We start from the raw sequence: 15,740 nt of genomic DNA on the forward strand, positions 1-15,740 counted from the left end.
GTGGAATCTCCTTCCTTAGAGGTTTTTAAGGTCAGGCTTGACAAAGCCCTGGCTGGGATGATTTAGTTGGGTTTGGTCCTGCTTTGAGCAGGGGGTTGGACTAGATGACCTCCTGAGGTCCCTTCCAACCCTGAGATTCTATGATTCTATGATTGGCGTGCTGGGGCCTGGAGCTGCCCCTGCTCTTAGAGAGACTGAATAACAGACTTTAGTGGTGATATGGTCAGTATCGCAAAAAGAATTGCACCATAGCTGACAATAAGCATTTCACGAAGCACTTACATGGGGTGGGAAGTTAGGGCACCTACTGAAGATCTGGGGAAGGGCGAGCGCAAGCCCATCCTGCTCTAAAGGCCCCGCCCAAGCCTAAGGGGAGGAGCCACTGAACCCAGTTCTCAGCTGAAGTCGGAGGACAACTAATGAACAGGGGACAGGAGTGAGGGTCATAGGGTCAAAAGTAGGGAGCCGGAAGGGTACACCAAGCAGAGAATCCAAGACAGCACCCACTGCTCCTCGAAGGCTTCCAGGGACCAGTGGATGCAGCCCAGAGGAACTCTGCCCGGATATGTGATCTGAGGGAAGAGCAGAAATAGGCTCCACAGTCGCAGAGCACCTTCCTCCTCCTGGTATGGTGGATGGCCGCCTTGGCAGGGCCAGGAGCAGGTTGATGAGGAGGTCTTGTGACTTTGTGGGGCAATGGACGGGGTGAGCGTAGATCAGGAGGTGCGGGGAAAAGTGCAACCAGAACCTGAGGAGAAGGTTCTGGAAGAGCCGGAAAAGGGGCTGCAGTCTGGTAAACTCCAGGTAGACGTGCACCAGGGTCTCCCTCGTGCTGCAGAAGGGACAGGCGTCGGGGAGGGGGTGAACCGTGCCAGGTACATGCCCCTGCTCTTGGCTCCATGAAGGAGCTGCCAGCTGATATCCCAGGCAGACTGTGGCACCAAGGTGGAATACAGATTGGCCCGGCCCACTGCCAGAGGTTGGGGTGGCTGAGCAGGAAGGATGGGGTGGTGGAGCCACAAGACAGATGGGGCTCTAAGATGCTTTTCCTTGGGGTGTCTGAAAGGTCGCAGCCCCTATGGTACCTTGCAGGGAGGCCTAATTTTCTTCCTGGCTTGTCCTTAGGCCAGTAGAGGGAGGCTGCTCCCCAGCCGCCGAGCTACCGTCCTGCCCGCTCAGTGCCCGCGCAGCGCGGCGCGGCTCTGACTGTGCCAGGAGGAAATTCCCCCTCGCAGCCCAGCCAGAGAAGGGGTCGCTGTTGCCTTGAGGATCCCACCGCCCCGCTGGCGCCCGTCTCCGCCTTTTGTTTCCAGACCGTGCGCGTCACCGTCTCGGGGACTGCTGGGCGGAGACACCCAGACAGAGCCGCGCTGCTGCCGGGGCAGGAGGCTTCCCCGTGGCGTGGCAGAGGGACGCGCTTAGGGCCACCGGGCGCTGATCACAGCCAGCTCCCGGGCGCAGCAGGGACCAGCGCGCCGATCCCGAGCTCCCAGCCAGGGCGTCCGGCTAGCGGGGCGCGCCGCAGCTCCCGGAGCGAGCCGCGGAGCTCCCGGGCCGGCGCTGCGATCCCCGGCGCGCCCAGAGGGATGCGCGCCTTCGGCCAGAGGCTCCGGGGCCGGTGAGCAGCGCGCAGCCGGCATGGAAGCGGCCGAGGCGGAGCCGAGCCAGCCAGTCAGCCCGGCCCCAGCGCCGCCGCCCGAGAAGAAGAAGCTGCAGCGGGCGCCGTCCCCGGCCAGACCCAAGGATGTGCCCGGCTGGTCCCTGGTCAAGAGCCGGCGCGGCAGCCACCCCGGCTCGCCGGCCTCGCTCTGCGGGAAGCAGGGCGCGGGGGCCGGGCACTCGCGGCGGCCGGGCGGGGGCAAAGACGGGCGGCCCGAGAAGAAGGGGAAGCAGCCGCAGCCCGCCGGGGGCCGGGGCTCCGGGAAGGGGGCTCCCGGCCGGGCCGGGGCCAAGGCGAAGGGGCGGTGCCGGGGGCCAGCCGGGGCGGAGCCGCCGCCCCCCCTGAGCCTGACGGACAGCAGCTCGGAGGGCTCGGACTGCAGCGCCTCGGAGGAGGCCAAGCTGCTCTCGCTGGGGCTGAGCGGCAGCGACCCCGAGTCCCCGGGCAGCGCCTCGGCTCTGCCTGCCGGCCAGGGCATCTCGCCGCCGCCCGACGAGCCCTCCGCCGCCTCCATGGCCAGCAGCCGCCTGCAGCTCAGCACTTCGCTGGCCTTCTCCGACCTCACCGAGGAGCTGCTGGACGCGGGGCAGGAGGGCCTGGCGCGGGAGCTGGAGGAGCTGCGCTCCGAGAACGACTATCTCAAGGTGCGGGGCAGGGCTCGGAAGGGACCGGGCGCAGGGAGTGGCTGAAGCGGGATCGGGGGTTGTGGGTCACTGGCCGGGCAGGAGACCCTGGCACGTCCGTGGCTGTTAAGTGGCGGGGGAAGGAGGGGTGTCAATCGGGTCCCAGCTGTGTTGTGCCCCGGGCTTGCTCCTCCCGCCCCCCTAGGCCAGCTGTGCCGGGGCGGGGCGCGGCCCTGGGCGGGGAGCGGCTGCGGAGCCGTTAGGTTGGTGTTTGGGTGATGTCAGGTTCATCGCTTGTCAGCCGCGGCCACGTCTCGGAGGGCGGCCAGGCTGGGCTGTGTCTAGGCCCCCTGCCGAGAAGCACAGGGAGTTGGTGCTCCAGGAGGAGGCTGGGCTGAGAGCAGCGGCACGGCTCGGTGGTTGTGGAAGCCCGGCTCAGGGGCTGCCTGCAGCTCGGTGCTGTAAGAAAGTCCATAAAGAAGCTGCCGGGAGCAGCAGGGTCTGATCACTGTGGGGTGCTGGCCAGGGGGACAGGCTCCGGGTCTGGTTCACTAGCCCCATACTGTTCCTCTGCCTTACTGCTCACTGTAAGCATTGCCTCTGGCCTTGCCCCATTTACAGTGGTGCAGTTTGCTCCCCAGCCTGGTTTAAAAGCTGTGGATTATTGATTTAGACTCAGTTCATGTAAAGCCAAATAAAGTAGTAGGGTGGTTTTTGAAACACATTGGCAGGAAATCAGGGCTTCAGGCAGACAGGCCCCCTTCAATATTCTGATACAGAACTGCTGGAGATATTCAAAGTTGTCATGGCAATGTAACAACATTTTCTAGACCTTAGAAACAAACAATAGCATGTTAAAAACTCTGCTCAAAGCTCATTAGACCTGTGACTTGGGAGATTTCTCAGCTCTGGAAAAGGATGCCTGTGTGGTGGAGGTGTAACGCTTAACAGTTTATGTAGAAATGGGGTTGGGGCTGGTCAGTATGGAATAAGGTCTGCCAGGTGTTCTGGCTCATGCTGCCACTCTTCCATGCCTGTCTGCTCACAGGAGCAGAGCAAAGCAAGTGTGATGCTCTTGCAGTACTTGCATGCACCCATTGCCATTGTGAAACACAATGACTGGTTCACCTAGCACGTGTGGATGCTGTTGGCCTCATTTTGGGGAACTGATTTTCCAAATCATTTACTTTTCCATTAGTTCTTTCTCATATGTGCTGTCAGCATGGTGCCCATGTGTGCCTCAGGGCCATTTTCCAGGCCTGTGGCTTTGCTATCTAATTCATTAACATGTGAAACAGGAGGGAGGGCTTGGTGATTGGGAATGGGATATAGGGGCTTTTACCTGTAGGGAGCTGGTCTGAATCCAGGCTGGGACAATGAGCAAAGTTCTTTGTGATGCACAGGTTGAGTATTGCTGGAGAGTACAGGAAAACCTGTAGCTGTGACTGTACTTTAAAGAAAAGTACAGGAAAATGGGGCTAGGTGGGCTGCAGGTACCTTCCACCCCCCAAATGTGCCTAAGCGATGTGGTGTTGGATGAGATATACGTTGTAATCTGGAGAGCCACGTCACAGCAGGAGTGGGTTCAGAAAGGTGATTTTTATGCCTTGGCACCTGCTGTTGCTGAGGGCTTGGGTTGGAAGACTGGGCAGTTCTCAGATGCAGAGGCCAGAAAATTGCAAGTGTGTTGGGATTTCAGCTGTGAGATGAGCATCGTGCAGAAGTAACACACTTGAGGATGCTTCCTGAGGCCTTTTGTCCATTAGCAAAGCTCTCATTCACAGCTGGAGCCCAAACTCCTACCAGGATTAGTAGGAGGAGCTTTAGGGCTTTGATTTATGGTCAGTTGGAAAATACAGATGAGAACCCTCCAGTTTCCCAGGAATGTATTTGAAAACTATTCTGTCTATCCAGCTTAAATAATTACACATCCCTGTGATCCCTTTCTGGTGACAATGTGCATATGTAGCACAGTTACACATCTTACTAGACGCTGGCAGAAGGATTCAGTCCTACTGGTTATAAAATGAGAGACGGGGATTCAACTTGCTGCTGCTGGGAAGGAAGAAGGGCTGGGTTTCTACTGGGGGTGAATTTCTCCCGGCTGAAGACTTCATCTTTTATATTCATACTCTAGAGCCCAGCTATGCTGCTGCTCATACCTTTCCAAAGTGCAGTAGAGTGAGACTGATCTAATTCTGCAGAGGCTCAGGAAGTCAGCACCATATTGTTTTCAGGTGGGTCACATTTGGAAGGTTTGCTTTGCAATCATGGGGACGAGACACTTTTTTGTCTGGTGGGTGGATTTTTTTCAAGCCCTTGTGTATAGTACGATTCCTGCATTTCTGTAGCTGAATACATAGTAGGCTGTATAATAGTACAGCAATATTTCCTGACGTTAGGGAAGAGCTCCCAAGTGGATGAGTGATGCTGTGCTACAGCACTACATGTGGAGTGTGGCAGAGTGTCAGTAGTTCAGATCACACTAGTTATAAGCAGCTTATTTCAGGTTCCTTTCCTGAACCCTCAACCTGGGGCTGTGGAGTAGTACACTGTGCTCCAGCTGGTCAGAAACCACAGACAGACATGCCCTCCTGTGCACTGCAAAAGAAAGCAAGTTGCTGCGTGAATTCTGCCCAGCTTTTCACATGGGGGTACGTGAATAATGATGTGGTAGCGCGTGACCCTGGGAGCCACTTGATAAAGTTGGCTCCAAATTGAAAGAAGAGTTCATAGACTGCTAGGTTTTAACACAAGAAAGGATCATTATGATCATCAAGTGAGTCTGAGCTTCTGTATAAGACAGTCCAAAGAATCTCTCCCAGTGGTTCTTGCAGCTAGCCTACAATGTCTGGTTGAGCTAGAGCTTAGGGTTGGAGGTTCTCCTGACTCAAGTTCATCCTTCTTGGTTATTGATAAATCACTTATTTTCTAGGCCTCATGAAAATACTGAAGTCCAAATGCTTAGTCTTTGGCATGCTGTGAGCTTCCACCAAAAGCAGGTATTAAAGAAAGAGATTCCTGAGGAGGAGGCCCTCCCTTGCCCCATTTCTGACTGCCCAAGTAGAGCAGGTCTATGCTAGCATTATGCACAGTATATTTATGAGCATCAAAGTATAAACACTTTCAGCAAAGTGCAGCTTCATATAAGTTAGCCAGTTGGTGTTGTCTCCATCCTTGGCTATGATTATAAAAAGTGCCTGTTTAAATGGAAAACAAATAAACCAATTCCACCCCTCACCCTTTCCTCTCTGCTGCACATGCATGCTTGGGACACAGGGTTTTTCAAAGACTAAGAGGGCAGATTTTTGTGGGAGTTCCTTGCTAAAATATTGGCAGCACTGGAAGGGATCTCTGCTGCACCGAAGCTGCTGGCTCTTGAGGTCTGGGATGTTGTCTAATCTTTAGTAAGATGGGCTAAAACCAGAATCACTTAATCAACCACTTCCAAACGTTCAGGGTTTGGCTAAAGCGAGATCCAGAAGCAAAGTGCCACTAAGGTTTGGTTTTGCACAAACACATCAGTATGATAGGATAACGGGTTTAGTCAATAGGTCAATAACGTGCCACAATGGTAATTAATACAAAGGGTCAATGATAGGATATTGTTAGCCTTTTTCCAGAGGGTCTGGCTGGAGAGTCTTGCCCGCATGCTCGGGGTTCAGCTGATCGCCATATTTGGGGTCGGGAAGGAATTTTCCTCCAGGGTAGATTGGCAGTGGCCCTGGAGGTTTTTCGCCTTCCTCCGAAGCATGGGGCAGGGGTCGCTTGCTGGTGGATTATCTGCTACTAGAAGTCTTTAAATCATGATTTGGAGCATTCAACAGCAGAGTCAAGGGAGAGAATTATTTCAGGAGTGGGTGGATCGGCTTATGTGGCCTGCATCTTGCAGGAGGTCAGACTAGATGATCATAATGGTCCCTTCTGATCTTGAATTCTATAATTCTATGATCAGTTCTGCTCAGCTCTGTGCTTGTGACTGGATAGATAATAATTCGTATCTTGTATGGGGGAGGACCAGGAACATGCACAAGGTCTTTAAAATGACCCTGTTTGAAGGTGTGCGTGTCCCGGCCTGTGCTGTGTTATCGCAGAAGTGCAGTGCGTTTTGTACAATTGGACAGAAGCTAGTCACTGAAACCTCTAAACCTGACTGCTGATACCTCTTCCTCTCTCTGATCAGGGGTATTGGAGGGAGAGGTCTGCCCCCCTCTGGCTTCTACTGTAGATATGTGTGGGAGCTCTGTTGTGTGCACCTGCCCTGACCCTCCTCAGCCATCGGGATTCTATTAAAAGCATTTCCCCTAAGAGACAGCAGAATTCATGTTCAGATTGTGAGCTCTTCAACTGAAGGAGCTGTGCCTTTAAGAGCCCCACCAGCTGCCTTGTTGTCACCCAGCAGTGTGGTGAGCAGGATCCCTGAATCCCTGCTCAGCAAAATGGAAAATGTGAGATGTGATACGGCAGCAGCTGTGGAGGGATGTGAAGACAAAGAATGGGGACTGGAGATCTAGTTTGGAATGAGGGGAGGGCAAAGCCTTCAGACCAATCCCTGTTCAGACAGAAAAGGGTCATGCTACAAACATTAACAGATGGACTGAGACCTGCTACAGCCCAGGGCTCTAAACCTGACTCTGCTCATCCCAGAATTAGGCTTGTTAGCGCCCCCTGCCCCCTCCAATAACCTGCCCCAGTTGGTTTGTATTGTCTTGCACCGCCTTTTTTTTTGTACGTGAACAGTTTGTGCTGGGCTCTGGTTGGTGTTGTTTTGTGTACTCACCTAACGGAACGGGCCAGGAGGGAACAGGAGATGCCAACAAAATGTGTTGATGAGCTCCTGCCAATATGCCCCTCTCCTGCAGAGGTGCCCAGGCTTTGTTGGCAACATGACAGGACCCCCAAGGCTGCTGCTAGTTTTTGTTAATGGGATCAAATTGCTACCGCTCCCATCTTAAAACATGGCTTTGTGGCCCCAGGAGACTATAGGTCCCAGATGTCTCTGCTCACATCAAGGTAGAGGGTTGCATTCTGGGACCTGTCACCTCTGCGGGCCACTCGCTTGCCATCCTGCAGAGGAGAGTGCCTGCTGCTCTGCTGTAGAACGCTGGGTGCATGTGGCCACCCGAGTTATCAGTGCTCTCTGTAGCTAGCTTTGTGGAATATCCTGCTAGTTGTGTGTGATCTGAATGTGGAGTGTGAGGAAAGAGACTTTGCGGCCCCTTTTTATTTTTGAAATGTTGCATGTTTGAGTTGATCGAAGCTCTCAGCTGTTTGGCTGTTAATTTATGAGAGCAAGTGTAAAGCTGTGAATTGTTTGTTTTTTCCCCCCCTTAACACATTTTAATCTCTGCTGAGCTGTCTGCTATCTGCTGGCAAGATGCAGTGGGGAGTGGGGTGTTGCAGCACTTGAGAATCTCTTCTTCCAGGTTGCCGTGTGCAGAAGGCACAGTCCAGCTTTTTATTATTGCACATCAGTGTAAACCAGATGTGCTGTATCTGGTTATTTGCCCAGCGCAGTGGAGGAGGAGCCTAGGTTTACAGACTGTCTCTGGTTTCCAGAGCTAGATCAGAATAGCTACTGCTTTTCAAAAATACTTATTGTGTTTTCACAGCACAGGAATACATACTGCACCTGAACAACAATTCCAGCAGAGATGTGGCTAGGTTACATCATGCCCCTCTTCCCCCCACACCTGCCCCATCTTATATTACAGGGCTGAAATGAATGATGCCAACCTGGCACCAGTCTATTGCTTTTGTATTGTGAAAACCGATATGCTGCCATCACTATTTAGGGGCAGAAAAGGGGAACACTCTGGAGGAGCTGGCCAAAATTTTCAAGAGCAATTCATGATTTTGAGGTCCCTCTTGAGCGGGTTTAAAGGGGCCTGATTTTCAGAGGTTGGGTGCTCAGCACTTTGAAACTCAGGACCCTTTGAGGCCCTTATCTCTTCTGAAAATCTTGGCCTTAGATCCCGGGGGAAAATCCTGCCCCATTGAAGTCAATGGCAAATTGTGCCTTGACTTCCCTGGAGCCAGGATTTGGCCCCAGACTTGTGAGGAGCCCAGAACTGACCAGTCTGGGGAGGAGCAGGGGAGACAATGAGAGCAGGCAGAGGAGAGGGCAGGGATAGGGGCTGATCTCCCTTATCATCACTCTTCCAGGTATGTCTCAGAACCACCAGCATAAATGACAGCCGTTCTCCTGCAGCACACTGCTGTGCCCCACCATTTGCTCTGTGGGCAGATGACTACAGGCCCTTCCTGGAGCAATGGCAGTTGGCTAGCAGCCTGGTTTGTGTTGGCATTGAAAGCTTGTGCCCTCTGTGGTATGCCAGGCTTCATTCACTCACTCAGGCAGCCTAGGGGATTCTGGGGCACAATCCCTGGGTGGTTGCTTTTGGCTCACCTGTCTGTGCAACCCCCAGGTAACAGCTGGCTTCACTCACTGCTGCCGCTGGTTGGCTGCCACAGCTCAGACTGACTTGTCAAAATACATCAATCGTTGCACCCTTTGGGTGGGGCTGAGGATTCTGAGTTTTCGTTTGAGCCTGTGCTTTTTTAGCCGATCTTATCCCAGCCTCCGGCTGTCCTCTTGTGCTGTGCAGGGACTCAGAGCTCAGGCCTGTTACAGCAGAGTAGGATGCTGCGCTGGGGCTGGAGGTCAGCTATGTCTGCTGGGGTCAGGGGCCCCAGGAGTTTGGGACACAGCATAGCATGGGGTCTGGAAGCCTCGGCAGATTCCTTCTTACTAATTCTCAGTGGAAATCCCCATCTCATTTTCTCTGGTAAGTTATAGTGTGATCCCCTCCTCTGGCACTAATTGAAAGCTGCTGCTTTTGTTCTTTAATCTCAGAGGAAATGTCGCCTTGTCATTCCTGGCTAGTAATCCCCATTTTACAAGGAGAGATCACAGCGACACAGCACTGCCATCCTGCTTCAGATCTGTGGGGCTTCCAGCCTAAGACCCAGCTCTGACTGGGGCTGGTACCAGAAGCTTTGGGGGAAAGTATGAATGGACACAGTGCACACTTAGCTAAACATATACACAAGCTTCTGCTCCTATTATTGTCACCATCTCTTGTTTTCTTTCCCTTCCCCCCTCCCCATTGTGTCTTGTCCTTATTTAGACTGCAGTCTCCTTAGTGCAAGGACTGTCTTCTCTTGTATGTTGTCCAGCATCCAGTGAGACTGGGCCTCAGTCCTGCCTGGAGGCTCTGCATCCTACTGTAATCAATAGTAATAAATTATATCATAACAGGCTCATGAGAGAGTTTTTTCCCTAATTCCAGGCAGGTAATAGTTAGCTTGTGCCTTGAAGCAGGAGGTTTGATATCCTTTACATATTTTCATCCTAACTAGCATAACAGCAGGTGATATTCTTATTATCCATACAACCGTCTGATGTCTTTTGACTCCTACTAAGATCTCGGTCTCAATATTTTGTGCCAGCAAGTCTCACACATTAATTATGCATTGTATAAAAAAAAATTCCTTTTACCAGTTTTAAGTTTGCTCTGTACTTGCAAATACCTAAGCATATGTATAACCACTTGTGTGAGTAGTTCCATTAAATTCAATGGTCAAAACCCTGTTGACTTCCGCAGAGACAGAATTTCGTGCGGTGGGTCTACTCACAAGAGTAAAGTCATGCACATGTGTAAGTGTTTGCAGGGTTGGAACCTAAGTCTTTCTTTGCCTATCATCAGTTTTGTTGCTGTTCTCTGGACCTTTGCCACTTGTGCTCCTTCCTGAGACAGGGTGACTAGAATTGGAGTGCAGCTGATACAGCAAGGCTGTAGCATTGCATTTGTATAGGGATATAGCAGTGTTTCTCAAACTGGGGTCGCCACTTGTGTAGGGAAAGCCTCTGGCGGGCCAGGCAGCCAGTGGGAGCTGCAATTGGCCGGACCTGCAGACGGGGCAGGGAAAACAAATCACAGCTCCCACTGGCTGTGGTTCGCCACTGCAGGCCAATGGGAGCTGCTGGAAGCGGCAGTCAATATGTCCCTTGGCCTGTGCCGCTTCCAGCAGTCCCCATTGGCCTGGAGCAGCGATCCACAGCCAGTGGGAGCTGTGATTGGCTGGACCTGCAGATGGGGCAGGTAAACAAACCGGCCTGGCCGGCCAGGAGCTTTCCCTACACAAGCGGCAACCCCAGTTTGAAAAACACCGGGGTATAGTATGTCCAGTGTGATCCCTAACCCTTTCTCAGATACCTCGTTTGTTCATTGAGCAGCCCAAAGTGATGTCAAGGAACTTTTCCTGTGTGATAACAATTAATGTGCAGCCCATCCCTGGAGATGATCATGCAGCTCTGCCTGCTATCACCTTGCACCTTGAGTTTCATCTGCTGTTGTTTTTTTTCAGTTTTTAGGGCTTTCTGAATTTCCTCCCAATCTCTTCTCTTCTCTTGACACACAATTATTTATGTCATCTGCAAATTTTGCCACCTCATCATTCAACTCTTTTTGCATATAATCAATATATTGATTAGAGAACAGATTGTGGGGACCACTGTTAACCTCCTTCCAGTCTAAAATTGAACAGTTGGTTTCTGTTTTTTCTTTTAACCAATTTCTAATTCATGACAGAACTTTAGCTTCATCCCATGGCTACTCTGGGCTTGTCTACTCTATAGCAGCACAGTTGCGCCTCTGTAGTGTTTCACTGTGGACACAACCTGTGCTGATTGGGGGGGGGGGGTTCTCCCATCGGGGTAGGTAATCCCCCTCCCCAAGAGGGGGTAGCTAGGTCGACCTAGCACTTTCTACACCTGGGGTTAGGTCGGTTTATCTACATCACTCAGGGGTGTGGATTTTTCACACCTCTGAGTGATGTATCTGGGTCGACCTAACTTTAAGGCCTTAATTTCCTGAAGTGTTTCTTGTGAGGGATTCTCTCTAAGGCTTATTGGAGGTCTAAGTAGTATCTCCTCTGGTTCTCCTTTAGCCACCTTTTTGGCTGACTCCCACAAGAATTCTAGCAGGTTGGATTTTCCTCTGCAGAAACAGAGCTCATTTTCCCTTTGGATCTTGGTCCCTTAGGTGTTTTAAATAATGCTCCCAGGACATCCTGGGTTCACCCCAGCACTTTTTCCAAAGACAAGCGACTTTACTGATAGAATTCATACTACTTTGGGAAGCTCAGCTATTTCAGTCATAAGTTTCTCTAGAACTCTTGGGTATGTTGGGCTGGGCGACTTCTTGCTCTCTAGTTATCTTGTTCCAGCACCTCTTGACAGCTGATGGTACTTCACATTAGTTACCTGAAGAGTAGCTTTGGGGGAGGTATCTACCCAATATGTGTTGAGGTGAATACTGAGGCAAAGCTTCTTTTTATTGTCCTCGTCCTCCTGGATGGGTGCCTGAGGTCCGGCTGACTCAGGCTTCCTGCTTCTGATATGCTTGTCATTTGTATTCATGTCTCTGCTTATCTGCTCTTCCGATTGATTCCCTCTTTGCCCTCCTATTTTCCAGCTGCATCTCACTTGTCTAGTTTGTGGCACTTTGTGTTGGTGATACTTGACCTGAAGTCTCAATTTTTGAAGGATCTCTTCCCGCTGTTGTTCCCTGCCATTCACCCAGCCTCTGTTTTTGGTTGTGTTTTTTTTTTTTTTTTTTAGTTTTGTCTCCCTTCTTACTTTAGGGCTGTGCTGTGCTTCGTCCCTGGCCCCTCCTAAAACACACAAATGAAAAAAATCGGCAAGCACCGTTTGCCTTTGCAGACTGCTGTTCAAGTGAACACTTGAGCTCTGCAGGAATGTCTGGCTTGGCCCTGTGCACAGTCGCCTGGGTTTGCCCGGCCCTCCCTTTGACCATCTCCTCGTTGGGAAGTCGTTCCTTACATGCAGGCTAAAACTTCCCGTTCGTAATGTCTCCCCACAGCTCCTTATTAGAAGCCTGTTGTGTCACTGCAAACAACTGCTCTCCCTCCAGGGCGTGGGCACCCTTCACTAACAGGAGGTGGTCAGCATGTTCCCCTCCCCCATCATTGGCACTTAGCCAAGCTATGCTGCACCCAGTGAACTCCTCCATTCATGGGAATCAATTCCTCCAGCCCAGGGGAGACTTGTGTGGCTTTTCTCTGAACTCTTTCCAATTTGTCAGCATTTTTCTGGCCTCTAATTCTAATCCATTTATTATGGTTTAGAGTAGTGGTTCTCAACCTGTTTACCATTGTGGGCAGCATAAGCAGGTCTCCATGTTATGTGGGTCACATCCACACTCTCTCTCTCTCTCTCTCTCCACTACCTGTATGGCCCTGAAGATGTCACATGGGTCGCCGCTGTGTGCTGATTGAACTGCGTGTGGAGAACCACTGGTTTAGAGGAACAGTTTGCCGCAAAGGGAATGAGCCATCCATGTAACATGCAGAGCCACAACTTGGAATCATGTGGCCTTGCTGCTGTGATTGCAGAATGGCTGATGGATTTGTTAGCATCAGGAACAGAGGCTGATTCCACAGGCCTGGGAAGTTAGGTGCAGCCTGTCTGTTTCCCCTCCCGCTCCCTCCTTGCCCTCAACCAACCCTGGAGCTCAAGACCAGGACTAGGTAGGGTCCTTGGTTGCCTTGTGCAAACGTATCTGCTGGGTCAGCTGTGCTCTTTGGTAGGGTAGCCTGAATAAGAAGGGCTTGGGACTCCGTGGCTGGGTCTCATCCAGGCAGCTCTTTACAGCTCTGATGAGGAGATGGGCACGTTTTCTTGGTGCAGTTGATGCCATCCTGGAGGTAAATATGTAAACATGAGTATTTTTTAAAGCACAGAGTTTCTGCCAGTTTGTGGGTTTTTTAATTCAGCAGAAAGATTTGAGCCCTTGATTTGATGTGAACCTTCCAGAGGTAAAGCCAGCACTGTCTACCTGAGTCTGCAGAAAGCCTGACACACTAGTGCTGAGAGGTAGGAACTGTACAGCATTCACCTGTTCATCACTACCGGGGCAGAGCTGAAGGCTGTGTGTGTGTGTGTGTGTGTGTGTGTGTTCTGAAGGGAAGTTAGGTAGAATAAAATCAGCCCATTTCCTAAATCTGCTGATTTTTTCTGCACTTCACCTCCAGGGGCCATTGTGTGCGTCGGGAGGAGGAGCTCCCCATGTCAGCAGCTGCATGGGATGCAAACAGCCTCTCTGACTTGTCCTAGTGAGGCATACAATGAAGTCTAGCTGCCGTGATGCGATTGAAGTTGTTTTACATTGTTAACATTCAGTAAACCAGCATTACCCTGCTTCAGCCCCCAATTTACTCCCCTTCCATCTGGGTTTTATATGCTGATAGTCTCAGTAGCCCCTGAAGTTACAGATCAGTGCTTATCCCTGGCTGGAAACTGGATGAGTTTGTAGCACACAGAGTGAGAGCTGACCCAATATACTAACTAACAGTGCTCAGTGGCCACTAAAATCAGGTCAGAATTGAAGCAGGTGGTGCATGGGAAAGTCAGGCTGGTGATCCGAATGATTGTGGCTGAGGCTTGACTTACTGGGGTTATAAAGGAACACTAGGCACCACTGGGAATCGGAGCGCTTTCCTTTCTAGCCCTGGGCTGCACAAGACCCTGGTCCTTAAATGGTCCCTCAGGCTAGCAGTTCTATTTTGGCACTGGTCCAGGACTTAATATAGACAGTCCAGGCGCTTGGACCAGTGTAATTTTCTCTTGCTGGACGCCTCTCTTGAATTCGATATATCACCATTTGCTCGGAGTCCCTGAGCCAGTCTGCGTGGCAGTGCTCGTTAATAGCGAAATCAGTCTGAATTAATTTGGTGATAAAAGGTTTCATGAGATGCTAGATTGAATGCTCCAGTGAAATCCAGATTGAATATGCCTGCTTTCCTCGCTGCTTCCTAGCAGTTTGTCATTTTTATTTTTAAACCAATCAGATTTTCTGGGCAAGATCTGTCCTTTATAAGCTCGGGGTTGACTGCACATGGGTGTGTTATGCCCTAGTGGTGAAACCTTGGCTCCATTGGGTCTATCTACACTGCAATTAAAAATCCGTCTGTGCCAGTTGACTTGGGCTCGTGGGGCTCTGGCTAAAGGGCTGTTTAATTGCAGTGTAGATGTTTGGGGTCAGGCGGGAGCCTGGGCTGTAGGTCCCTGCAAGGTGGGAGGGTCGCAGGGCTCAGGCTCCAGCCTGAGCTTGTACTTCTACACTGCAGTTAAACAGACCCTTAGTCCAAGTCAGCTGGCATGGCATTTTAACTGCAATATAGACATACCCATTGAGGCCCGTGGCAAAACTCCCAATGACTGTGGTAGAATCTGGATTTCATTCTAGATATTTAATGTTTTCTAGAATTTCGTCTTCACGTGTTTTTAAAAAAAAAAGACAATACCAATAATTCCGTCAAAACCTGGTGAGATGGTTTCCTCTGGAAGGTTTTGATCGTGGTAGCTCAAACAGAAGTTGTGGGCTGGATGCAGGAATTGCTGGATGAGGTTCCCATCTCCTGTGTTATATGGGAGGTCAATCCCAATGGTCCCTTCTGGCCTTGGAATCTCTGACTCTGTGAGCAGGAGGAGGGAGGCTGCTCTGTACAGAAGTCATTCTCTAGACCGCTGGCACTGGTGATGCAGCTGTCTGCTCAGAGGGAAGGACTGTTACATTTTCAAATGTGTGATTTGCACCCTTCTCATGCACATGCAAAGCTCAGCTGTGCAGTCACGAATCCCCAGCATGCGCAAGGCGTGAGCGCTGTGGGCACACGTGTCAGGTGTACATTTGTTCACTCACTTCCAAAAGCTGATCTTCTGAGGAAGCAGATGGCTTTATTTACCATTTGGTGCTTTTCTTACTAAAACCATTCCAAAGAGGATTTGGGGACGCTGCAAGCCAAGCTGGCCCAGAGGTGGGCCGTGCAATTTCCTGCTCTCTTCCCTTCAGTCAGAGCAACAATCATGTGCATTTATAGATAAGTTTAGACTTTCTAGCCACATGTGAGGCCCAGAATGCAATGCTGGTCCTGAGCTGAGGTGCCTGGCTGCATTGCAATCTGGGGCTTGTTGTCCCTCTGGGGCCATGCTGCCCTGTATTAAAGAGCATCTGCTCCATTTTATGCCACCCGGTGCAGCTCTTAAGAGTCCTTGCAAGCTCTCAGTGTGGCTCTTGGTTGGGTGAATTTGGGGCACCTCTGTCTTAAAGGGGCAGTGCAGACTTAGGCAAGGCTCCAGCTTAGAACTGGCTGCTTCCCTGGTTGGTCTGCTGAGTTGTCCCTCCTCCAGCCCACCATGTTAGTTCTTGAGACATGAGGACTCCCATCTGCTGCCTGCCCTCAAGAGTGGAGCAGCAGGACAGAGTGATGCCCACACCACTCGCTGTGTGTGTCCTGGGTTTGTTGCTGCCTAGCTGTGATGCTGCAGGTGGACGAGAAAGAGACTCTTTTTTGCATCAGGCCGTCTGAAGAGCTAGTGGTTACATTTTTGGGTTGGTGGTCTCTAATTTGACATGTTTGAGACTTGTTTG

General features: G+C 51.2%; 1 protein-coding gene across 3 annotated transcripts in view; it reads left to right on the forward strand.

Annotated features, from left to right (window-relative positions):
* The first annotated feature begins 1,977 nt into the window (after window positions 1-1,977).
* SOGA1 (suppressor of glucose, autophagy associated 1) overlaps window positions 1,978-15,740 on the forward strand; it is a 102,357-nt gene continuing 88,594 nt past the window's right edge. The window contains exon 1 of one of the 3 annotated variants that reach the window (XM_039498895.1): window positions 1,978-2,304. In XM_039498895.1, the coding sequence (XP_039354829.1) occupies window positions 2,173-2,304 (132 nt within the window). In that variant the 5' untranslated portion in view covers window positions 1,978-2,172. Of the gene's footprint in view, window positions 2,305-2,546; window positions 2,745-15,740 lie in introns of those variants that run through there. The other 2 variants (XM_039498894.1, XM_039498896.1) reach the window with 2 other exon arrangements.

The sequence above is a fragment of the Mauremys reevesii genome, linkage group 13 (assembly GCF_016161935.1).
Source record: "Mauremys reevesii isolate NIE-2019 linkage group 13, ASM1616193v1, whole genome shotgun sequence".
In the NCBI taxonomy this organism is placed as follows: domain Eukaryota; kingdom Metazoa; phylum Chordata; order Testudines; family Geoemydidae; genus Mauremys; species Mauremys reevesii.